This window comes from Camelus ferus, chromosome X (genome assembly GCF_009834535.1).
Source record: "Camelus ferus isolate YT-003-E chromosome X, BCGSAC_Cfer_1.0, whole genome shotgun sequence".
In the NCBI taxonomy this organism is placed as follows: Eukaryota; Metazoa; Chordata; class Mammalia; order Artiodactyla; family Camelidae; genus Camelus; species Camelus ferus.
In genome coordinates, this window is record NC_045732.1 from 66,701,388 (window position 1) to 66,727,880 (window position 26,493).

Genomic DNA, 26,493 nt, shown 5'->3' on the forward strand with positions numbered 1-26,493 from the left:
CAGCCTGGCCTTTGGCATCTTGTATTTTCAAAACAAAACGATACACCAGCGCCAACCAGGATTATCAAGATTTATGAAGAACTCCAAACAGAGGGGATAGAAGGGGATAGAACCAAACTTACCAGGCCCAGGATCTGCAAGATGCTGAAGTGATAAAAGAACATGAGGCCAGTTGAAAGAAGGGCCCACCGGAAACTGCTGAGGGGCTCCGGGGTATAAGCACCTGGAGGAAAAAGGGAGACGATGAGACAGCAGGGTTGGTGACCCACTTCTCCCTTGCCCCGCGAGGGTGCAGGTGCTGAGGCCACAGGTGCCGCCTGCTAATCACCCGCTTCTGCTGCCCCGCCACGGTGGCTCAAAGAGACAGTCGTGCTGATTAGCTGGGTACTCCTATACCCCTTCCCAGCCTCTGCTCTGCCATGTAATGCTGGGGCCATTACAAAGACAGGATGTTTTTACACTGTTATTGTAAATGTAACACAGTTGGCCCCCTGCATCAGTGGGTCTCACGTGCCCAGATTCAACCAACCACACTGGTGCTTGGTTGGTTGAATCTGCGGATGCAAAACCCATGGATTGAATGGCCGACTATACGGCACTAGAGCATCTGTGGATTTTGGTATCTGCAAGGGTCCTGGAACAGGTCTGACCTGAGGGGTCAGATACTGCGGGACACGACTGTACATGCCTACTAAAGGAAATCTAGAAAATGTTAAAAAGTAGAAATGAGATGGAAAACAAGACGAACACCCCCACCAGCACTCTACTAGCTGAATGTGACCACTGCTAATACGTGGGTGTCTCTCCTTGGCTGCTTTCCCTAGGCCTTAGGAGTTTCTCTCCTTTCTCCCTTTGATTGCTAACTGGAATCTTACTGTAGGCATAACTGTGTATCCTTCGTTTCCACACTTACATTTCCTCATGTTTCCAAAGAGAAAGGTCACTGAGGAAGCATGGCGTGGGGGCTGAGAACGTTAACTCTGATGTCAGACAGATTTGGTTTCACACCTGGATTCTACCACTTACTGGCTGTGTGACCCTGGAAAAGTTGTTTCAACTCCCTGAACCTCAGTTTACTTGTCTGTAAAATGGGGCTACTTCTTAGAGTTGTTGTGAGGAGTAAAGGAAAGAATATACTGAGAGCTCTTAGTACGCGATCTGGTACAAAGTGTTCACTGTGTGCCAGGTACTGTCATTACCACATCATTATTAATATTTAAACAACTAAAGAATGTGCTATATTCAATTGTTGTGCCACTTCCCAACCGTGAGACAACTCTCTCCCCCTGGAACAAGAATGACATATTTTCCCTTGATTGTCACTCAGAAATACCATCCCAGGAGGCCTGGATGTATTCTAGACCTTGCAGAGACAGGATGCTGTGGGAGATTGTGTCCTATAATGGGGGTGCTCCAGAACGAAAGGAACCTCCACCCCAGACAAGCAGGTGGCAACATAACATCTTGGAGTAGGATTTTCCCAAGTCAGTCTTTTGCCAGTTCATCCATTCATTCACCAGTTACTCCTAGGTACCTATTATATTCTGAGCCCTGGGCCATGCTTTAGGGACAGGGACATAAAGAAGACAGGCTCCCTGTAGCCTCAGAACCACAACTGGTGGGGAAGGCAGACAAGTCAGGCAACAATGAGAACCCCGTATGATGGTCACAATGACCGAGGTCTGCACCACATAAATTTGGGAGGACAGAACTCAGCTTGGGGAAGGGGGTGGGGTGGGGATAAGGACCGCTTCTTGGTGGAGGGGGCACAGAGCAGAGTGAAGGACAAACGCCACTAAAAGAGGGACCTAAGCATTCCAGAGCAGCAACCTACACCAAGGCAGACAGCCGTGGGAGCAAGGCAATTCAGAGAACTATGGGAAAGAGTCGGGAGTACAGGGGACAGGGTGACGAGGTAGTGAGCAGGAGTAAGACTCAGAGGTTGGTAGCACTGGTCCACTCCAAGCTAGGCCACGTAGGGCCTCTGGAGCCACACTGAGGGCTTTGGGCTTCATCTCGCGCTGTGGGGTCATGACCCTGAACGCCTCAAGTCTCAGGCAGGTAACTGGGAGCAGGAGAGGGACCAAGGACTATGAGGCATAAGGGATGCAGGAGACTGGCCAACTGGAAAGCCCAAGCCCCTTCTTAAGAGGGCAGCTACCACTCCGCTTCACCCCATCACTGCCCGATGGGGACGTGGGCCCAGCATTGCCAGTGTTTTCACTTTTGCAAGAGAAGCCAGAAGTAGGAACTTTCATATGGAATTTCCTGATTTTTAAATGTTGGCAAATAGTTCAAAATGTTTTAAAAATGCTCAATGGATCAAACAAAACATGTCTTCTTGGAAGGATTTCAGTCCATGGGTGGCCAGCTTTGAGCTCTGCTGCAGAGCCGCACAAAGCAGCAGAAGGTCTGAAGCAGGAGCGATAGGATCGGATGTGGGCGGGGGAGGGGCTGGGGCAGACAGCGTCCAGGCGCGGAGGCGGGCAGACCCTGCAGGAAGAAGGGGGAGAGGATAAGTGGCTTTGAAGATCAGAGCAGTGGGGCTGGAGGAGAGTGGATGGAAAAATGACCAGGATGTGAATGTTGGGAAGGGAGGATAAGGAAAGATCCAGGAAGACCCCCCAGGGTTCCAGCTGGGCCATCACTGGGTTGATGGTGCCATTTATTGCAATGGAGAAGAGAGGAAAAAGCAGATTTGGGACAGAAGGTAGAGAAATGAGGTCGATTTTAGACATGTTGAAATCAATGTGTCTGTGAATTACCCAAATGGAAGTGTCTCTTAGGTGGCCGGATACACTCTGGGAAATACAGCATGACAGGTGACAGTGTGGGCACTGAGCCAGGCAGACACAGGTTTGTAAATCCTGGCTCTTGTCACTTATCGACTTCAGGGCCTTGGGCAAGCCTTAGTTATCTCCTGAACTCAGTGTCACTCATCTACAAAATGGGGTACCGCTGCCTACTTCACAAGGTTGCCAAGTAGATAAGATCATTCAAGTCATGATTGTAATGTCACACCTGGGACTTAACACATGCTGATTATTTTCATTAGTACATAAATCACAAAGTCAGTGAAAAGGATGGGGCTGAACATCCAGATGTAGGTGTCATAGCGCAGAACAGGACCCGAAGCCACAGGAGCACATGGAGACCGAGTGAGCAGAACACGGCGGGGCGAGTGCAGAGGGGAGGAGAGGAGAGAGATGGGGTGACTGAAGCCCGCCGGCTCTTCTTGGGGAGAGGCCAGGCTTGCTATGGAACAAGAGGCAGGCTCACAGTACATCAGGGTTAGAAGGCCCTTGGTGGGTACTGGACTCATCCCTCCATTTTGTAGATGGACAAACTGAGGCTGGGAGATGGGCAGCACTGAAGCTGAAGTCCCAACAGCAGAGCCCCGGGCTCTCGGACGTTGACAAGGGACTCACTGATCAACGTCCTCATTGCCACTTGTCCGGACCTCCATCACACCAAGTTGTACCATCTCTTTCCTTGTCTGTCCACCTGTCTAGATGAGCGTCTTGGGGTAGAGGACCGAGCGGGATTCATCTGTTTTCCTAGCATCTAGACAGCGCTGGGCAGGCACTGACACTGTGCACTTTCCTGTCTGCTGAATGAGGGGGAACTGCGCACCATGTTGTCACCCTGGCTGCAAGGGACATTATGGGGGAAGAGGGAACCTGGAGGACCAACATGTACTTAGAGCCCTGAGCTGGTTTCCCCAGGTGTCCCATCCCTCCAGCCTCTGCTTGGCTCCCCGCGGTAGCAGCTGGGCAGCAGTGACAGGGCCTGGTGGTGCCTGCAGGGAAAGGACGGGAGGGGAAGTGTGTTCAGCTGGGCTTCAGCAACCCTGCCTTGCTCTAAAGCCCCTGACCCTTTCCCACACTGTGATATGGGGGAAAGGAATGCTCAGACACTGGCTTGGACACTGCCAGGGGTCAAGTTTCTCAGCACTCTCACTGCCTGGAGTCCAAACCCCAGCTTCAGTTCCATTCATTCTGTGTTGCATCATCTGTCTCACATAAGACTATCAGTTCTCTGAGGGAGGGGCCATTTCTGAATCACCTCCTCACCTCCAGCCCCTGGCACGCAGCAGGTACTCAAATGATTAACGCTGCCTGGGAAACAAGTGGCACAGACTTTCTGGAGCATCTGTAAGACTCTAAATCTTTGGCTCAACAATGCTCCTTTGAGGACTACCTGCGAATGCCTCAAACATACAACAAACAGCCCTTATTTGCACAAAGATACTCACACCTGCACCACCTGTAACATTGGAACACTGGAAACAAACCAACTGGGGAGACAAGTAAACTCAGGTACCTCAATATTATGCAATAGTCTGCTGCCATTCAAATCACAGCCAGACCAGCTACATACCTGTGTGCAAAGTCCCTTGTGCACAATGGCAAGTGTAAGTGACAGAACACCAAACGGTCCGTCGAAGATAGCTTAGTGGTTTAAAACAAAGGGCTTGGGGTCTTTGATAGCCTTGGGTTTGAATCCTGCCTCTGCCACTGCCTACAGGGGTGACCTGGGCCAAAGCGCTGTGCTGACCCTCTAAGCCTGTTTTCCTGCAGGTAGACTGGAGGGAGCAACGTATCTCTTGGGGCTGCCGAGTGAAAGAAGAGATATAAAAAAGTAAATACAGCAGCTAGCCTGGCACACAGATGGCGGCTATTTTTATCATGGCAACCACAGCCACCCCAAATCTCACAAAAGCCTGCAAGAAGACGGGGAATCTTGTAAAGAGGTGATTTTTTTTCTTCGAAGGGGAACTATCACTGTGATTTCCTCTGCCTTTTCACTGCTCTTGGTACTTTTCATTGGAAAGGTGATCAAATATTCAATTTCTCTGAAAAATAAGGGGGGGGGTAAAAAAAAAAGAAAGCACCATGTGGATAGATGAACCAGTCTACCTAGATGTATGCAAATTGTATGCAAGTGCACATCACTCTTTTTTTTTATATACCTGGATGTGGCCCTTGGGATAATCTCAGTGAAAAACCAGTTTTCTTTTAAAGGAAAATAGAAACTTAAGCACTTTCAGAAAAATTAAACACATAAAACTTTTTTTTTTTTTTTACTTTAAGAAAAAAATAAATGTGACATTTTCTGCCAGTATCTTCTATCTCAGGAGGATAGAAGCTTTTCAGCTCTAAAGGTAGGGGGAAACCGAGATAATAGCTTTTTCTGAAATCAATTTTTGCCACAAGGAAGCTCACAAAGCTGGGAGAGAAGTCAATTGCACCACCAGCAGCCAAGACCTATCCCCAGGGGCCTCTCCCAAGGGCCCTTTCTTGCATCCTCTAATCCCACCCAGGTAGGACTTACACCAAGGAGCTGAGACTGAGCAGGGTGGCATCTTATTCTCTAATCTTTTTCCCACTCCCTTCAACTCATTCACTTCTGCATGTGATCCATTCAGTCCACACTGACGAGGTGCACACTGGGTGCCAGATTCCATGCTAGGAAGTGGGGATATGGAGGCAAAGACGGACCCTGCCCTTCAGAAGTCCCCTGTAGCTGACACGTGAGCAATGAGATGATGGAATAAGGGAAGCACGCTAAGTCATGGGGATGCCAAGGAAGGGAAGCTGGAGAAGATGACACCTGGGATGAGGTTTGATGAAAAGGGAGGAGATGGGGAAGGAGCTTAAAGGTAGGAAAGGATGTGCTGGGCAGTACAGTCTAAGAAGAGGTGTGGAGGCATGAAACAGCATGCCATTTGCATGTAATCCCAAGCAGGTCTGTGCTACTGGAGCATCAAGTGGGAGGGGACATGTGTCAAGAGAGGAAGCCAGAGAGACAGGCAGGTGGGGTCAGGTCATGAAGAGCCTTGTCTGCCGTGCCTGGAACTCGGCCTTTAGCTGATACAGAGCGAGAAGCCTTTGAGAGGTTTGAAACAGGAGAGTGCAAGGTCGGATATATGTTTCAGCTAGCTGGGCTGCTTTGGTGGTGGTGTGGATGGTGGATGGGAGAAGGACAAGGCTGAAGACCAATTCAGATGCTGCTGCAGAGATCGATGACTTGGCAATTCATCTGACATGAAGCAGGCATCAAGGGGGACTCCCAGCCAGGTCTACGACTTCAGTAACTGAGACGAGTTGAGTCAAGGGAGAGAGGACTTCAAGTTAGGGGCACGCTGACACTGAATGCCTGGGCGGACTTCTCCGATCTGCTGGGGATGTTCAGGTCTAGCGTTCAGGAGAGAGAGATGTCCCAGAAACAGAGCTTGGGGTCTGGATAAGATCGACAAGGAAGGGCCCACAGAATGAGATTAAATGACCAGTGACAGGTCCTGGAAAACAGCAGTTGCCAGGAGAGAGGTGACCCACGAGCAGACAGGACTGAATGCAAGATGAAAGACTGCCATGAGCCACACATGGCAATTTACATTTAAACGAAATTAAAATGAAATACAATTAGAAATGTGGCTCCTCAGTAGCACAAGTCACATTTCGAGTGCTGGATAACCACATGTGTCTAGTGGCTATCATACTAGACAGTGCTGAGACAGAACATCCCATCATCACAGAAAATTCCACTGGGAACACACTTCTCCATAGACGCAAACACTTCCACTGGGTTTGGCAACACACTAGTCACTGGTCGTCGTGGCTATGGCAGTTTCAGGAAAGTAGTGATGCAGGAGCTGGATGTAAAAGATGAGGAAAAGCTTCCCAGGTGCACAAGGCAAGAAAGGGAATTCCAGGAAAAGGGAACAGGATTTAGAAAGTCACAGAAATCATGAGCCAAATTCCCAATATTTCAGTCACTTCTGTGAATGTCCTCGCCATCCTTTTGCTCTTACCCGACCTACGTCTCCCCACAGGGAGCCTCCTTCATCTCTAGCCCTCCAGTCACTGGTTTTTCTCCTTTGGCCCGTGCAGATAGAGTAGGTAACTTCTTTCTTTGCTTTGCTCTTTCCAGACCACTGGCCTTCCTTTCTCCTTAAAACCCTACGACCACCACACTGTCCCACCCGCTAGACTTTCCCTTTACAACTTTCTTCAGACATATGGGTCACGGCCCTTAATATTCCTTGAGGTTATGAGTACCTAGGTCAGTACCCTCCTCTCCAAAACCACTCCTGTCATCTCTCTCTCTAATTTCAACATATGTCTACAGTGAAGCCTCCAGCACCCTGGACTCTCAGTTCCCTGGCCTCCTTTCCTCAGTGATCTTGTCCCCATCTCGCCTCGGCCACTCATTCTCATGGTCTTGCCTGAGATCTACTTATGAGTACCTGCAGCCTCTCATGAAGTCCAGCTTCTCTCTCTCCAGCTCACCCCCTCTAACCCTGACCCCAGCACTTTTTTGACCCCAATACAATCTGTGATCCATCGGTTCTACCGTCTTTTTTGCTGTCCCTCACAGCTCCCACTTCCCTCCTTAAACTCCATGGCCCATCACTCTCATCGTCCCTGGCATCCACCTTTGATTTCAGGGCCCCTCCCACTGTCATACTCATCTGGGAAAACCCCTGCTCTGGTCAACTCCTAACGCCCTCCCCCACCTCGCTGGCACCCACACAGCTGAACGTGGCGGGAGGACAACAGTGCTGCCTGTTCTCACTTCAGACTCATGATGGCAAACCTCAGGTGCGTTTTTCCTGGTGCGAGGCAATCCTATACTGCATTTCCCAGGTCCCTTCACTCTTTCAGGCCACAATTTAATATTTTCTCCTCTCTTCTCAGATCTTCAATACTTCTATCCCAGCCTCACTCTGAGATGGATGACCTCGATTCCTATTTCACTGAGAAAAAAAGGAACCAGACAAAAACTTCCAGAAGCTCTCCTGATCACATCTGACTGCTTCTCTGCAGCAGTGCCCACCATGCTCGGCCTTCACCCTGTTACCATGGCTGAGCTGCCCAGGACCCCAGCAGAGGCAGCCCTTCCCTTTCAGATCCAAATCCCATCCCCTCTCATCTATTCAGTATCACTCCAGCAACTGTCTCCTCTTTCCCCTCCATCAACAATTTCTGCTTCTCTACTGGATTGTTCCCATTAGCATATAAACATCCTCTAACAGCTCCCATTCAAAAACAAACGCATACTTGACCTCACTTCCCCCACTGCAACCACCTCATTCCTGAGCTCATCTTTACCAAAGGACTCCTTGAAAGAATTGTTTATATGGTAGCTACTGGTCATATGTGGCTATTGAACACTTGAGATGTGGCTAGTTTGAATTGAGATGCACAATTAGGATAAAATACACACTGGATTTCAAAGGTTATAAAATATCCTGGTAATAATTTTATATTGGAATGATAACATTTTGAATATAGTGGGTTAAATAACATGTAAGATACATGATTGAAAATCCTCACCTGTTTTCTTTTACATTGTTTTAGTACTAGAACATTTGAAATTACATGTGGCCAATGTAGGTTTATGGGACAGCACTCATCTGTACTTCCCAGTCGACAATTCCTCTCTTCCTAGTTTCTCTTAAACCGCTCTAATCAGGCTTCTGCTCCTACCTCCCAACCCCTCACTCCACCAAGAGTCCCTATCAAGGTCACAGATCACCTTTTCATTGCTCAATCCAATGGCCAATTCTCAGGCCTCATCATGGCATTTACACTTTCTTTCTTGAAACATTCTTCACTTGGCTTCTGGAATGCTGCTCTCTCAGTCCTCCTTCTACCTCATAGCCTGCTTCTTCTCAGTCTCCTTTACTGATTTCTCATCTCCTTGATCTCTAAATGATGGAGAGGACCAGGCTGCAGAACTCTTCTCTATATACTTCGATTCCCTAGTTGACTTCAACCAATCTCATGGTTTTAACACAATCTACCAGCTGATGACTCCAACATTTCTGTCTCAGCCTGGACCTCTGTCTTGAACTCCAGGCTCACATAGCTCACAATCTACTCAACATCTGCACTTGGATATCTTAGCGGACATCTTATTCTTAAACCCAGCTTTTGATGGTGGCTCCTATGGTAGATCGTTATAGTACTGGCTCCCAGTGAATCATACCCTCCCAGGATCCATACCCTTATGTCTTCTTCTCCCACCCTGATTTGGCCATGTGGCCCATCTGGCTCAGCCATGCAACTTGCTTTGGTCAATGGGACTTCATCAAAAAGATGGAGAGGTTTGATAAGCTCTCATGCAGTGGGACTCGGCCTCTTGGAATGCTGCTCTGAGACCCCCTACCATGCCATGAAAGGCCTTATGAACAGAGGCCCAGCCAGCCCAGCTGTCCCAGTTGAACCCAGGCAGGACCAGTAGAAAAATGTCTTAGTCAGCTTGGGCAGCTGTAACAAAATACCATAAGATTAAACAACAGAAAATTATTTCTCACAGTACTGGAGGCTGTAAAGTCCACGATCAAGCACCAGCAGACTTGGTATCTGGTGAGAACCCACTTCCTTGTTCATAGACAGCCATCTTTTTGCTGTGTTCTCATATGTTCTCTAGGGAACTCTCTGGCCTCTTTGTATAAGGGCACTAATCCCATTCATGAAGGTCCCACCCCCATCCAACCCTAATTACCTCCCAAAGGACCCACCTCCAAACATCATCACACTAGGGGGTAGGACTTCAACATGTGAATTTGAGGGGAGGACACAAATATTCAGTCCACAATGAAAAATGACCCAGTTAACCTACACAACTGTGAAAAATAAGTCATCATTTTAAACTACTAAGTTCTGGGGATGTTTGTTACATAACAACAGATAACTAAAAGAGCACTTCCTCCCCCAACCCTCCAAAAAAGCAATAAACAAGCACAAAACCCCTTCTCTTAGTTTTCCTTATCTCAATAAATGGTAATTCATTTAAGTTACTCAGGCCAAAAACCTTAGAGTCACCCTTGACCATCCTCTGCCCCCACCCCACATCCCACATCCCACATCTGACCCATCAGCAAATCCTGTTGGCTGTACCCTCAGCATATATCCAGAATCCAATGACTTTCCTCTGCCTCTACAGCTAGTAACGTAGGCCAAGTCACTAGGATCTCCTTCCTCTTTTATTACAAACATCACTTATAGGTCTCTCTACTTCTATCCCCTACAGTCTAATTTCAGCATAGCAACTGGGTGGGTGATCCCTTGAAAAATTAACTCAGATCATGTGAGTTTTCTGCTCAAAACCCTCCAATGGCCTCCCACCTCCCTAAGAAAATGTCAAACCCTTACAATGATCTATGCAGCCCTATATATGATCTGCCCCTCACCTACACCACCCCTCTGACCTCATCTCCTACCACTTTCCCCTTCCTTCACATAGCTCTAGACATGCTGACCTACTTGCTGTTGCTGGAATATTCTAGAAACCCTCCTGTCTCAGGGCCTTTACACTTGTTATTTCTTCTGCTTGGCATATTCTTCCCCCAGATATTCAGAAGCCTGCAAGCCTTTGCTCAAATGTCACCCTCCCAGTGAGGCCTTCCTTTACTCTCTCTCCACTCATTCAGCAGTGCTGTAGCCCCTACCCTGCTTTATCCCTCCCTCTATACACTGAACATCATCTGACTAACTATATATTCTACGAATGTCTTCACTGTCTCTTCCTACAAAAGCAAGAACCTGTATCCACTTGACTGCCTGCTTTATCCCCAGTAAGTGCCCGACACAAAGCAAGGGGTTCAATAAATGCTTGCTGAAAGAATGAAGTGAGCAGCTTAGTATGTTTGAGAACTTTACACAGTTCACTATCAATGGACTATCAAGTGGGAAAGGGGGATAAACAGATGAGGGCCAGCTCTTTAAGAATTCTGTTTGCTACATTAGATTATTTTGGACTTTACGAAATCACCTGAGATGATGGGTGGGTTCTGAGGCAGGAGGTCTGGGGTGGAAGCCAGAGAGCCTGCATTTCTAACTAGCTCCCAGGTGCTGCCAGTCCTCAGACCATGCTGTACTTAGCAAGGGACAGAGCTCGCCATCGGGCTGCTGATCAAAATAGGGCGAGACTAGAGGTAGGGAGACCAGTGTTGAGGCTGTTGAAATAGAGCAAGTCAGGGATAATCCGATCTGAACTAAAGAAAATAGGAGTATGAACGAGCTTGAAAAATGATCAGGAGGTCCTACTGACAGGATCTGGTCACTGACTGGATGAGGGGAAAAAGAGTCAAGGGCCATTGGTTATCTTCAGATTTCTGGCCTGGGTCATGAGTGAGTGTTGGTACCACCCCACAGGATAGGGAACATCTGTGAAGGTGTAGGTTTGGGGACAGAGAAGAGTATGACAAGTCTAAGTTTCCGACAATGCCATCTAATCTTGGGTGCCCTCTAAATGAGACACCTTCATTTCTAGCATCTGCTAGCCTTAGTTACCCAGCAGATAGATCTCTGCGTGGTGCAACCTCAAGATAATCGTGGATGTGTGATTCCCATTCTTGGCCACTGAGTGCAGCAGACCCAAGTCAGCTTTCCCTTCGTCCAGGCACTGGATCAAATGAGCTGTACCCCTAAGCTGTTTCATAGACAAGGAAGTGGAGGCTGTCCTGAGTTGTGTGCCCACATGGAAGGTCCACCTTGTTGACCTTCTATCCTGAGGGGCTGGAGAGCCCACTCAGTCCAGGCTTCACTCTCAAATCCAGCAGGCAGACCTGGCCTAGCAGAACAAGCACTGGAGTCCAAAGACCCAAGTCCCGGCCTCTACTCGTCCCAAGTTGCTCTGTGACCACTTACATGGATCAAAACCCCTCTAAGCGTCAGAGTCCTACTGCCAGGGAATTACTAGCCTACTCTACTCGGCAGAAGCACTGTAGGATCAGAAAAGCTAAAGGAACCCGGAGATACTCTAGAGAAAAGTGCTACTGAAGCATAACCCCCACTGTGCCTCACACGTTATGCAGTTAGTATTTGCTGGGTCTCTGTGGGGCTTTCAGCAAGGGGGAGCCAGCTCTTAGATCATTTGAGGCAATGAGCCTGAACCTTCAGTCTGTATCACAATCCCCTGGAGGGCTTGTTAAGAGGCAGCTTGCTGGGCCCCATCCCAGAGTTTCTGATTCAGTAGGTCTGGGGAAGGGCCTGGACTCGGGGATCTGAGAATTTGCATTTCTAACAGGTTGCCTGTTAGGCTGCTACTGCCAGTCCAGGGTCCACACGCTGAGAAACCCTGTCCTAGAAAACCCATGGAAAATGCCGATATCTGGGCCCTGCTCAGAGACTCGAATCCAGGAGATCTGGGTGGGCTCTGGAATTTCCATCTTAGTAACAAGAACCTCAGGTGATTCTAATCAACCATTTAAAAAAAAAAAAAAGTTGGTTCCAGGGATTGAACCCAGGACCTTATGCATGCTAAGCAAGCGCTCTACCACTGAGCTGTTACCCACCCACCCCTCCTCAGGTGTTTCTGAGGCTAGGTCCTTCAGCCCTAGGGGGCGTCCTGGAAGAGGTACCAAAAGGTCTGGGGAAAGCTACCAGTAGAGGGGCCCCAGTCTGGCCAGGTGTGAGGAGCAGTGTCTGCTGAAAGCTGATAAAACTGAGGCAGGAAATGCCTGATTTAATCCCCTCTCCACAAATCACTCCTGAGCCCCAAATACTTCCTCTTCAGCTCGGAAAACCTCACGGTCTTCAGAAACTCACATACCCACCCTCCCGCACAAGTTTCAGCCCTGAGCCAATTTTTCAAATTCTCCAGCTCTTCCTGCACCCACTCACCCCTCAGGAGCCTTCAGAATCTACCTCTCCTTTACCCTGCCCCTCGCCTGACGAGCAAAGTAGAACTGGGAAACCAGTGAAAGAACTTTCTTGGCATCCTAATGCTAGTTAGACAGGAGGGGCAATGCGCTAGCCTGAGTTGGGGGAGAAACAGGTGGCACAACCTGGAACTGAGGTCGGTATTGAAGACAGCTTTCAAGCCTTCATGGAACAAAGTGCTCTTGCTTTAACTGTCCTAGAACCAACCTAGCACAGGGGCTGTATCCCAAACTTCATCCCCCAGGAGAGAAGCTTACAGCCCACTCAAGAGAAGTGGCTTGCCCAGGTCAAACAACATTGGGGTTCTTATCCCCCAGTTCCCTGAAATGTCCCCGAAGGACATATGATTTGTCTGCACTTCAACAACAACCTGCTCACCCCATGGCAAGCCTGAGTCCACTGTTCCCCAAGTCTGAAACCAGAGCGCCCTCTAGTGAGACAGAAATGGATTTGCAAGCAGGTTGGAGGAAGGACTTCTTACCTTCCTCACACTAGGCAGGGACCCCTCTGGAAACACAACACTGATGAATCCCTTCTCGGAACAAATGTTTTAAACCCATAAAATTAAAGGCAAAGGGTTACAAAAGAAGGCAATGACAATAACACACGGTTATCAAAATGTTTAAACAGATTTGTAACGTAGTATTTATGTGTTTCTCTACTAATGTGTTTAATAATAAGATCTAGCAACCACCATCATTTCAAAGCAGTGATGATCATAAACAGTGTTCCAAGCTGTCTGCAATGACTGTAACGTGATAGGAAGCCATCTGCGATTGCTATTGACAACAAAGCTGCCGGTATGGCTAATACCTACATTCATGTGCTGCGTTTCTGCTGGAGGTTAGTGAAAACAAAGATGTGATTATTTTTCTCATCCCAGTTAATGGGCCCTTTAGTTCCTAGTTGCGGACCCCAGGTTAAGAAACCCTGCTTAAATAAAAATGGCCACAATGAACCAACCAAAAAAACACACAAAACAAAACAAAACCTGGGAAAAGAGAAACGGGAATTTCCGGAGAGGGGGATTTGCGCCACCAGCCCTTCAGGTCCTCAAGCTGGCTTCTGTCCAACGCATGGAAACCCACGATGGAGGCCCCACCAACAAATGCGCCTAGACCTGCTGCCCCTACACAGAATGACCCTTCCACCTCCTCACCCTAAGGAGACTCGGCTCTCCTCTGAGGACACTGCTTCTCCCTTTGGCTGCTCTGAACAGAGGCTGTTCTTTCTGATCCCTCTAGTCTCACAGCAAGCTTTTTTTTGGGGGGGGGTACAAGGGGGGTTGGAGATTCCTCTAGTCCCCCATTATTGCTTCTAGATGTTTACTCTTTTCTTTTCTCCTCCTTTCAAGCTTCAGCCCCTCTTCCTCATCACTGTTACCTGCTGTCCTCCAGGTCACGATCAGATTCATCCCAGGTCAGTCTCCCTCGGTTCACAGCCTTCCGTTCCCACACTAGGCCTTTGGCTGCCAGCATTTTGGGTGATTTCAACAGCCACGCAGGTGCCATTTTCAACATCCTAACCTCACAGCCTCTTGAACTTCCTCAACGCTGCCCACCTGCACCTCTACTCCACCCTGTTCCCCACAACCAGCTTTGGTCAGCACTGCCAACTGCCCCGCCTCAGGCAGTATCCTCTGACCACAACCTCCCAGAGTTTCAGCTCTCATATCCTCATTTCTACCATGCACCTGCCCACGGACTTCCTTGTGACCGCTGAGCCTTCTGGTGGCCCTTTCCTCCCCTTATGGATTTCCTCCTTGTTCATCAGCTCTCTCCAAGCTGAGCCTCCCTCCACACCAGCTTGGGCCCCATGACCCATCACCTGAACTCTTGTACTATGGCCGGCAACTCCCTGGTGGGCTGAGGGCACCCTTCACCTCTCCCGTCCCCACTGCTTTGAATACATTAACGTACATACATAATTAGTGCTCATTACAACTCTCTGAGGAAGAACAGTTGACCCTTAAACAACATGGGTTTGAACTCTGCGGATCCGCTTAAACGTGATTTTTTCTTCAATAAATATATATATATGCTCTGCAAATGTATTTTCTCTTCCTTGATGATTTTCTTAATAATCTTTTCCTCTAGTTTACTTTATTGTAAGAATACACTATATGATACATATACATATTACATACAAACGTGTTAATCGACTGTTTATGTTGTCGGTAAGGTGCCAGTCAACAGTAGGCTATTAGTAGTTAAGTTTGGAGGAGTCAAAGTTATACACAGATTTTTGACAGGGTCATCACCCCTAACCTCTGTGATGTTCAAGAGTCAACTGTATTCTTATATTACAATTGAGTAGACTGAAGCCCAGAGAAGTTAAGGAACTTAGCCAAGGTCACACAGCCACAAAGCACCAGAACCAAGATCTGAAACCAGGCAGTCTAGCTTCACAGCGGGCAGCACGCTCTTTTCATTGTGCACGTCTCAGAACAACCTGCCTCTTTGGGCAGCCAGGCCTGTTCACCTTCCTCTCTCTGCTAGCTTCTCAGTCCCTTTGACTGGGTGGAAAGTAAGTTCAGGCCCGCTCTACAGATCTGGCCACCTTAGGTTCTCAGGGACTGGCTCAGGAAGCTCACCTAGGTGTCAAGACCAAAGCTGCAAGCTAGAGGGCAGCCCCACCCGTATCAGAGGCCCTTGGTGCCTGGTCAGCAAATATGAAAGCGCCACAGTTTCCCACTCCTATTGTTCCCTGGGTGACCTGACCTTGGTCAGAAACCTGAAAGCAGGAAGGGGTGAGTGACACGTGATGACCAAAACTCTGTCCTGAACTCTGAATATCCCTTGCTTTCTGGATCTTCAACACCACTGAACCTACTTACAAAGCCCTAACCTTGGATGGATCCCTCAAGCCAGATGTTCTGCTCCTCCACTCAGGCTGCTGAGTGCTCCTGGAGAAAACGGGGTCCCCCGACAGAAGAGTACTGGAAAAATGCAAGGAAATCTGTTTCAGGAGGGTCCCCTCAGTGCTAGTCACCAACCAGAAGGTTGAAGAAAGAGTGTCCAACAGAGTAGCTACTAAAGCCCTGCAGCTATTTCAATTGCAATTCAAGTTCATTCACTGTGAATCAAATCTGAAATTCCCTCAGCCTGGTCCTCCAGCCGCACTGGCCACACGTCATCTGCTCAGGAGCCACGTGGACAGAGCGCATATAGACTCTCTCCCCAGAGCATATCCCATTGGATGGCACTGAAACAGTCTGGACTTTTCTCCTTCTCTCATCTCACGCAGCACTTCCTCCTCTTCTCATTACCATCCTCAGCCTGCCACCAACCCCTTTCATTCTCAGGGGTTGTCACCACCTCGTGAGTCACCTGCTCCCCTTTCTCCCAGCACCTTCAATGTTCCCCCAGCACCTGAGCTGAGCATGCCCCGCCTAGGACGGAGAGGGGAGGAGAGGAGGGGAAAGCAGGAGAGAGAAACCCCTCCCCTGGCTCTGCAAGGCCCTTTACCCCTCCTATCTTACAGCCCTTAACTTCTTCCTCCCCAATTCTCCAATGGTTGCACTTTCTTGGAACTCTCTGAAAATGTGTCACTCTTGATTGCCAGTCCTTTGATAACAGTTTCTATTGCCTGAGCTTCCAGGACAACCAGCCATGTCTCCTGTTGCTCTGACCATTCCTGCAATCTCCTTACACTTTTCTTCCTCCATCTACTTTACAAAGGTTCAAGTCCCCCCAGGCTTTTTTCTAAGTTTTGTTTCTTCCCCACCTGCACAGTTACCCTCGACCATCTCATCCACTCCCCATGTTTATATCCACTACTTTTATACCAGTGATACCGAAGTCAGTTTCTAGCCCAGAATCCTCCAAACAGCTCCAGAATATTCCATCCAACTGCTTTCTGAACATCTCAATTTGGATAGCCTAGAAGTGCCTCAAACTCAAGCAGAATCATTTTCCTGCCTGAAACATGTTTCTTTCTTCTGTGCCTCATCTCTGTTAGTGGCACCCTATCCTCCCACAGCCACCCAGCTCAAAATCCTGGGGCCTCTCCCTCACTCTTACAGCATCTTAAATGTAATAAGCTCTATCAACTTTATCATTTATTATTTATTTAAACTAAAATAAAACATGATCTTAATTATACATCCTCATCTCCTGAAAAGATGAAAAGACGAGACTGCCACCTAGTGGCGAAACACAGATAAGCAATTAAATATGGCATATAAAAAGTGTGAGGAACATTCAAGAAAATGTGCCTTAGGCTGCCTAGGGAAGTCAGACACAGATTCAGACAGGAGGGAGCACCTTTGAGCTAACTTGTAAAAGAGGACACGGGGTTTGTCAGGTCCAGGTAGAGAAGCTGGTGTGTGTGGATTGGGTTGGGGTGGGGCGTGGGGACCAGGTGGGTCTTAGAAGGTAAAGTAATGGGAGTTGAAGTCTAAGTCTAAGTAATGGGAAATGAGGTCAAAGAGATAGGCAAGGGTCAGACTGTGAACGGTCTTGAATGCCGCGTAAAGGAGTTTAGTCTTCATCCCATATGGGTTTTTTAAGCAGTGGAGCAAATTCTGATCAGATTTGCTCTTTCTTTAATGGTATTCTAGAGACTGGATGGAGGGACAGCCTGGGTGGGAAGTAGGGGCAATCAGGGAACAGAGATGAAAGAAGAAACAAAGTCCCAGGAATGGAGGCTGAGAACCTGGACTACGACAGGGATGTGGGGATAGAGAGGAAAGACCAAATCTGCAGGGGTGGGGTGTAGCTCAAGTGGTAGAGCACACGCTTAGCATGCATGAGGTCCTGGGTTCAATCCCTGGTACCTCCTCTAAAAATATATAAATAAACAGACCTAATTACCTCTTCCCACAAAAAAAATTAGTAAATAAAAAATTTTTTTAAAGGTAGAGAGAACAGAAAAAAAAAGAACAAGTCTGCAAACATTTTGAGAATTTGTATCTTCAGAACTTCTGAACTGACTGGTATAGGGGATGAAACCGAGGCAGGGACCTGGGAAGATGCCTGGGTTTTGGGCTTTGGCACGGGATGGATGGTGGAGTCACTAAGACAGGAAATAGAGGAAGAAGAGCAGATTGGAAGGAGAACAGAACTGAGGAGTCCGACTGTAGATGTTTCCTTTGAATACCTGTGGTGTTTCTCAAGCCTGCAGTTAGATTTATAGTTGGGGAATGCCTGGGTGTCTGGAGCAGGCAGGGCAAAGGAGCCCAAGGAAACAGCCAGAGGAGGAGAACCAGGAAACAGGGGTGTCATGAAGCTCAAAGGAGAAATGGGCATCTAAAAGGAGGGATGCCAGCCATGTTAAATCCAGTGACAAACATGCACTCTGTATGTGTAAGACTGAGGCTTCGGAATTCCGCAAGGCACAACCCTGACCTCAGAAGCCCACGAGCTGGCTGTAAGACAGATGTGAAATTAACAAGAGGCAGTATGACAGTGGTGAATAATCATAATAAAAACAACAGTAATAGAAAACAGAACACAGCATTTGCCATGCGTCAGGCACCGTTCGATGTACTTTACATATATGAGCTCACTGACTCCTCACGACACCCTATGAGGCAGGAATTAATCCTCTTCTCATTTTACAAATGAGAAATCAGATTCAGACAGGCAAAGGCACTTGATTTGAACCCACAGTCTATCTGAACCCAGCAACTACATGTAGCGTGGTCATGATGATGCCTGCCTGCCTGCCTAAGTTTTCAATGCCAGTTTCAACTCTAGTGCAGGTGCCTAACCTTTTTGGTGCCAGTGATCCTTTGGGCAGTTTGGGTCCCCCTCTTAGAATACATCTTTTAAGCATATAAAATAAAAGCTATGGGGTTATAAAGGAAGAAAATAATGTCAAAATATATTTTTTAAAAATATTTTTAAAAATAAATGTTAAATTTTGAGGTAATGATGAAGTGAAAGTGATTTTTCAAGGTATGTGCAACAGCTGTAATGAGAAGAAAATATCTGTGATTTACATGAACAACAACACAGCAATACCGCTAATGCAATTGTAGGTTGCTGCCTGTGATTCTGAACGAAAGGAAATGCTGTATTTCAGTTGGAGTTAATGCAGGTGAAGACGTGTTTTTTTTCCTCATCTGAGGTCATGGGTCCTATAAATCTACTGAACTTTGTGAGGATTCAATGAGATCAAGATCATCTTGTAAAACTCGTACCAGTGCCTAGTTCATGGAAAGTGCACAATAAATGTTACTCTGTAAGATCCAGAATAGGGTATGTGAAATGTGCAGCGTGTGTATATACAGGCACTCATTCATTCAGCCCCAGAACATCAAGAACAGAAGAAAACCTCCTGTTCTTGAGACAGGCATGTAAACAGACACGTAAGAAGTTCAGCAACAGAGTACTTACAGAGGGCTGCCTGGAGGTGGCTGCTGAGGTGAGTTTTGAAGAAGGACTGCTTTCCAGGCCCACAAGCTAGAGATGGGCATTGCTGGCAGAAGTCATGGCATTTTCAAGGGCACAGAGGAATGAAAGTTGCACAGTAAACTCAGGGGACTCTAAGAATTTGGGCATCACCAGAGTGCGGAGTACCAGGACAGGAGAAGCATGAAGGGAAAAGGGTAGGGTCAGGTGACACAGATCTTTTGTGACCCTGGAATTCTGCACTGTGCTCTGGGGACAAGGGGGAGCCACTAAAGGTTTCCAAACAAGGAAATGCTATGACCCAATTTGGGCTTTAGAAAAAACTTTGGAAGCTGCAGGAACGGGCTGTTAGTGGCAGTTGGGGAGGCTGGAGGCAGAGAGGCCACACAGGGCCAACTGTCATGGTGGCAGTAAGGTTGCTGCCGTCCAGATGGTGGAAAGGGGATAGACTTGCGAGCCATCTAGGAGGGAGGAGGAGGAGAACACGGTGATCTCTACACAGCACCGGCACGATGTTTTCCGTGAATAGATCGGACCGTGCCGGACCATCTGATAAACAGTATTGGGATAAGTGAGAAACCATCCGGAAATAAAGTTAGGCCCTTTATCTCACATTGCATACCACGATAAAATCCAAGTGGAGAGAAGACGCAAAGGTATGTATGTATGTATAAATAAATAAATAAATCAACCTACTAATATAGCAGAAGAAAATATGGGATTTATTTTTTTATGACCTTGGAGTGGGGAAGGGCTTATCTGGCCATGACTCGCAGTTCGGAAGCCATAAAATAAAAGACTTAAATTACATAGAAATATAAACATCCTACCTGGCAAAAATCAATCACAAGCCAAGTTAAAAACCAAATGACAAAAAAAAGTGGGGAAAATATCTGTAGCTCACATCACAAAGGGCTAACTCCTAATACCGATACAGAGCTCATAGCACTCAATTTTGTAGAAAAGACCAACAACAAGAGGAGAATGAGCACAGAGCTCAAGGACAAGGAAACCGAATCCCAATTTCAACATGTAAAAAGAGGCTTAGCCTCACTCAAAATAAGAAATACAAATTAAAACGGAATCCATATACCATGATTTTTACCCACCAGATGGACAAAAATGTGGAAAGGTGGGAAATACACTGTTTTGGTGAGGCTATGTGGAAACAGACACCCTTCCACGTTGCTAGGGAGCATTTAAATTGGTATAACTTTCATGGGTTTGGAAATATCCATCAAAACTACAAACGTATATACTCTTTGACTCAGCAATTCCACTTGGGGGGATTTGTCCGTTAGATACACTTGCACATGGGCAAAACAGCATAGGTTCAAAGTCGTTCAGTGCAGTGTTATCCATATTAGCAAGAGATTGGAAATGGCCTGTCTACTAAGAGGAGACAGAATAAATAAATTACGGCAGAGTTGTAACCATATGTTTTGCCTAACAGCCACACCACTGAGTTCAAATCCTGGGTTGGCCACTTACTACTTGCGTCAGTTTCCTCGTCTGTAAACTGGAGGTAACAGTGACACCTACTGAGAAGATCATGGGAGGGATTCGCTGAATGAATGTGTGTGAAGAGCTTGAAACAAGCCTGGCAGCGCCATTAGTGCCACACAAAGTGTTGCTGTTTTGGTACACTGTATTTTCTCATCCACACGACAGACAGAACACATGCTGCTGCGAAAACGAGCGAGGAAGCTTCCTAAGGGCTCACTTGGAAAGCTCTCTAAGAAACAGTGTGAAGCAAAGCAGTAACAGCCACCACCACAAAACAGTTGTGTGCTGCGCTATTTGGGGATGTGTGTCTTAAGAAGGAAGAAAATATTTTAAAAATGTATTTCTATATGCCAAAAAAAAAAAAATTCTGGGAGGATAGGGAAAAAAACAAAAATGGTGGCTACGGTGGAGTTGTAGGGGGCGCTGTGTGGATGGCAGAAGGGGTGGGCAGGTGTTTTTTTTGTTTTCCCTTTTACAGAATGGCTTTTGTACCTTAGATTTTGAGCTATATAAATGAATTATACAAGAAGAGAACCAATAGGAAAAACCAGCTGATGGTACGCCCCTTCTTAAAGCTTTCACTGGTTTTCTGTAGCTAAGAATAAAGGCCAAACCCTTGACCACAGAGCCCTCCGTATCTGAGCCGCGCCTGCCTCTCACACCAGTGTCATCTGCGCCCCCTCCTCCTTCTGGCACTTATGTCATTTTGTCCAGTTACAAGTGTTCACCTCCCCTAATCCTACATTTGCCTAGTCAACTCCCACTCATCCTTCAGATCTCAGTTGAAATGTCACTTACTCAGAGAACTCTCCCCAGAACCTCCAAAATAAGTCAGCCTGTTTGGCTCCAAGCTCTCATAAAAGCATTTTCTTCTCCTTCAGAGGATTCACCTCAGTCCTAATTACACCTGCATCTGTGTGATCATTCAACTCACATCTGGTGCCTACACTACACTGGGAATTCTAAGGGGAGGGGTGAGCTCTGATTTTCACTCATCTGGGCACCCCAAGTGCCAGTGGAGAGCCCAGCAAAAAGAAGACACTCATGTTGCTGGGGTTTGAATCTTTGTGTCCCCTGAATTCATACAGTGACATTCTAACCCCCAATGCGAAGGTACTGGGAGGCGGGGCCCTTGGGAGGTACTTAGGCCACAAGGGTGGAGCCCACATGAATGGGGCAGGGATCTTATAAAAGCTACTCCAGAGGGATAACTTCATCCCTTCCAGCTCATGAGGGCTCAGCGAGAAGGGGTGGGCTGTGGACCAGGAAGAGGGGCATCACAAAAAGGTGACAATGCTGGCAAGTGATTCTTGGACTTCCAGCCTCCAGAACCATGAGCAATACACTTCTGTTGTTTATAAGCCACCCAGTTGGTGGTATTTCATTACAGCGTCCCAAATGGATACAGACCTACGTGTGAGATGAATGGATGAAACAGATGCGGGGGGCAGGGGATGATTCCCATGTTCTAGCTGGGTGACTGGGTGGTACCATCTGTCAAAAGTCACAGGAGGAAAAAGCAAGCGTGATGGGGAAAAGGAGTGCGCCTGGACCTGCTGGGTTGGGGTGTGCTCAGGACATTCAGGTGGAGATGTCTGAGTAAACTATATGAAACTGAAGCCGCTAAGTCTGGGCCGCAGGTGGCGACATGGCAGCAATCAGCACACACACTGGTGGCTGCAGTGTGGAAGCACGTGAGACCAAGCCCAGAGGAGCAGAGAGGGAGCCCAGAACGCAACTCGGGAAGTCACCATCTCAGAGGAAAGAGGAAGGAGAACTCCTGCAGGGGACTTGGGAAGGCCTGGCCAGTGAGGTGGGCAAGCCAGGACAGGGGGAGACACAGAAAGTCCTGAGAGTGGAACAGCCCAAAAAGGAGTGGTTCACAGCGTCCCACATAGCAGAGAGCGCGGGCAGGATAAAGCCCGAGAGGCAGTCGTTAGATTTAGTCACGTAGGTGTTACTGGCGATCTTTAGAAGGGCTGTCTCTGTGAAGATGCGGGCAGTGCGGGTAGATATCAGCAATGTCCTGATAAAGGGATGGTATTTGAGAAGAGGGCTCATCAGATACAGACAAGCATCAAAGTTATGTCCTATTTATGAGGGGATTTCAAATGATAAACATTTCATTTTTAATTTAAAAGTTATATATGTATAGTGTATTAAACTAGATAATCAGAGAACTAAATTCAGGATTTCATGGAGACTATAAAGCTTCTCTTAAAAACAAATATATTTTAGGGAAAAAAATCAATATTTAATATTACATAGATAATAATACAGGTGGTTACATGGATAAGGCAGAAATTATCATGTTCAAAGAAGTGAAATTTAGGAAATATTGTTGGGACTATTTTTTTTAAGATGCTTAGCTATGAAGGGAAGATGAAAGACAGAGTTGTGTGGAGTTGGACGAAGTTTTTCAGAATAGGGAAGATTTCTACACCATGAAAAGCCAGTAGTGAAGAAATCATTGAAGATCCCGGTAAACAGTGGACAAATTGATGGAATGAGGTTCCAGAGGAGGTGGAAGGGATGGGAGGTAACCACACCAGGGCCATGTTCAGGAGGAACACCACTTCCTCCAAGATGGGAGGGAGGAATGTAAGGATGGGTGCAAGCAGAGACACTTATTGAGTGGAGAGAAGTAGCTGAAGGAATTCCCACCTGAGAATCTCTATTTTCTCAGGCACTTATTGGGAAAACATCTACTGAGAGTGGAGAGGACAGGAAGTTTGAAGAGACTGGACAGGAAATTTGGGAAGGCGGTAAAGCTTTAGCACATGTCTTCTGAGAGCAATGTGTGGAGGGGCTGGTGAAAGACAGAAAACAAGTGTTGAGAACACAATTAGAATAGAGACCATGGAATTTCAGTGGCCCAAATGTGAATGACTTGAGAGATTTCCTCCAGTCGGCCAAGACTGGGCACAGCCATTGGACACAAAAGTTCCAATAATTGGTCATAAAGGTACAAGCTAACTGGAAAAAAGAGGAGGTTGAAAGGAGGAGAGATCTGGGTCAAAGAAAGGGACAGATAGAGGCTATGATCTCAAATAGAGGCATTTTGGGGAAAGGAAGGAGATGAAGTCTAGGTGGCTAAAGAGAAGGCAATGCAGAAGTCACTGTAGTTAAGAAGCCCAGACCTTGTGGGATGAGTGGTCCTCACCAGAAGGCTCTCAGGATGCTGGCTGGAGTTGCAATGAAAGTACTGAGAGAGCCACAGGCCAAAGGCACCAAGGAATGTGGGGACAGTGACCAAGAAGTTAGGTGGTGGTGGTAATGGGAAAAAAAAGAGGACAGTAAAGGAGAAAGCACTCTCACATAAGCTAGAGACAAAACAATGGTCTAGAAGAGACTGTGGAGAACCGGGGGCAGATGGGACTGAGCAGAGAGAGCAGCCCCCATTAGAGGGAGTTTCAAGGGACAGATAGGAGAACTCCATGTTTTGTGAAGAGCTGGGGTGGTTATAAAAAATATAGTTCCAGGCGGCCAAAGCCAGAGTTGGGAGGAAAGGAAACAGAAATAGAGCCAGGCTGGAGGGAGAAAAGAGCAGTGAGGACAAGGGGGGTCATATTTACTATGGTGGCGCCAGGGCTGCAGAACGAGGGAGGAATGGGACTCCCTCTTAGCGCCACTTGGTCACCCCCAAACCACAAGAGAAGCAGAAGCATGCCTTCCAGGGAAAAAAGGCTCCTGGGCCTGGTAGGTACTAAAGGAGAGCTATCTGGCCTTGTGTAAAAACTCTTGAGCCAGTTATTTCTGGAAAATTACAAGACTTGTAGGGAAGAGAAGCCCAAAACCCTCAGCTTTTTTGGTTTCCAGGGAATATTCTTCCCAATGTTTACTCCAGATCCACGCCCCCTCTGTGTGGAGGTCTGAAGGTGAAAGCAACCTCAGGAAATCCAGATTGTTTTCTCTAAACGCTCACCATTTCCCCCAAGTGAACAGCAGGTGGCAGCAAAGACCCAGAAAGGAAGGTGAGACCACCCAAGCGCCTAGAAATGGTGGAGGGAAGGTGAGCTAGGCTTCAGAAATGCCATCAAAGCTCTCACAGATGCCTCACACCTGTCTGTCTTCCCCCTCACACAGGGGCTCCCTGCGGAAGGGCTGGGCCTGTCTGGTTCAGCCTGGATTCCCTAGTACAAATGCTTGGCACACAATAGGTGCTAAACAAATCCAGGCAGACCTCGAAGATATCATGGGTTCGGTTCCAGACTGCTGCCATAAAGTGATGGTCACAATAAAGCAAGTCATATGAATTGTTTTGTTTCTCAGTGCGTATCAAAGTTGTGTTTACACCATACTGTAGTCCATTAAGTGTGCAATAGCATTACATCTAACCACACAATGTACATATCTTCATTAGAAAGTACTTCATTGCTAAAAAATGCTAACCATCTTCTGACAGTGCAGGGTTGCCACAAACCTTTAATTTGTTTTAAAAAAATGTGATAAAGCAAAGTGCAGTGAAATGAGTTATGCCTGTCCGTGCTGAGTGACTGGCTGAAGCAGGACAGGTGGGCGGAGTCTTTTAGGACTGTGTGGTATGCGGAAAAGTGCACTGACTTGCGAGAGAATCAAGGCCAGGTTTTGAATCCAAGCTGTGGGCAAGGTACCTAACATTTCAGAGCCTTGATATTTTTCTTTCCTCCATTTAGAAGGAGGATTTTTCACCAGGTTAGCTGTGATGGGAAAGTGCATAAAACATGCCGAGCACACAGAAAATAGTCAAGAAAAAGTAGGCATTGGCAGTCCCTGTGGTTGTTATTACTGTTACTATTATTAACAGCCTCTTTTCTGGGCCAGGCACCAGAGGAGAGGGGAGAGAGTCACTAACAGTAAAAACTAAATTGGAAGTAAGACTTGGAATCCCTACTTCGTTAGCTCAGCTCCTCCCAACAGTGCAGCAACAGATTCAGGAGAAGGCTGCCTGGAATTGGCCACTTCTAGACAGTGCAGCTTCCCAGACGGTGGGATTTTTTGAGGAGGTGGGGGAGATGAAGGTTACTTGGCATTTTTCAAGTCAGACCAGTCTTGCTCATCTACCTGACAGATTTTTATGGCGGCTCAGAGCACAAATAGGTTTAACTAACAGCCGTACACATTTGTCAGGAACCTGCATTGCACACCTCAGAAACCGGAACCACGGGTGCTGGGGGTCTGGAGTCTTGGGACAACCGCCTGCCTGGCTCCCTTCAGAATGAGTGTATCTCCCAGACATAAATTATTAGGAAGCTATTTCCTGTGCCACAGGGGACAGACCTGAGAGATGTCACAAGTCTCCTGGATTTTGGAACATCTGACTTCTCTTAAAGCTCAGTGGGGAAGAGTGTGTTTAGAGCAAATTAAAAGGAAGTGCTCTTTGATGCTGTGAGACCCCCAAGTGGCTGCATGGGGTAAAAACAGCCTCAAAGAATATTTAGACACGTCCCAAGAAAGAGTTCTAATTGATAGAAACCAGGGACAAGGGCCAATCTCTTGACTGTAGGTAGAGAGACAGGAGAGCAACATGTTCCTGGGTTGACTGGTCCTTGAGGCTACCTCATGCCAGAAGTTCTGAACATTTGCTAGAATTCCTGAGTTTGGGGTCCATGTGGCTTTATGTCATTTTTAATGCGAAGAAATGAAACCCTTGCTGCCTGGGCTGAGGTGGGTCTTCCAGAAAAATCCCAGCGGCCCAGATAGAGAGGCTGGTGGCTAAGACCAGAAAAGTATGTCTTCCAGGTCTAGGGCCTTTCGGGAAGGTAAGAACACTGAGAAGCAGGGCTCTCACAACTAGCCTAGAAGGGACAGGAATGCACCTTCTCTTCTGTCTACTACACAACAGAGGGAGGGGATCATTTAAGGTGGTCGCTCTCTCGTGACCAAATGAAGATTTTCGATGGTCTGTTTTACATGAAGGTCTCTGTTCTTTCACCTGCCTCTTTCCTCAATTCCATAATCCCACAGCTCCTGGACTC

The 26,493-nt window shown here is 47.3% G+C and overlaps 1 protein-coding gene across 4 annotated transcripts in view; it reads right to left on the bottom strand.

Annotated features, from left to right (window-relative positions):
• Positions 1–26,493, bottom strand: part of TMEM164 (transmembrane protein 164) — a 111,663-nt gene that overhangs the window by 6,043 nt on the left and 79,127 nt on the right. For all 4 annotated transcript variants that reach the window (XM_032475556.1, XM_032475555.1, XM_032475554.1 and 1 more), the window contains exon 4: positions 123–223. In XM_032475556.1, the coding sequence (XP_032331447.1) occupies positions 123–223 (101 nt within the window). The remainder of the gene's footprint in view (positions 1–122; positions 224–26,493) is intronic.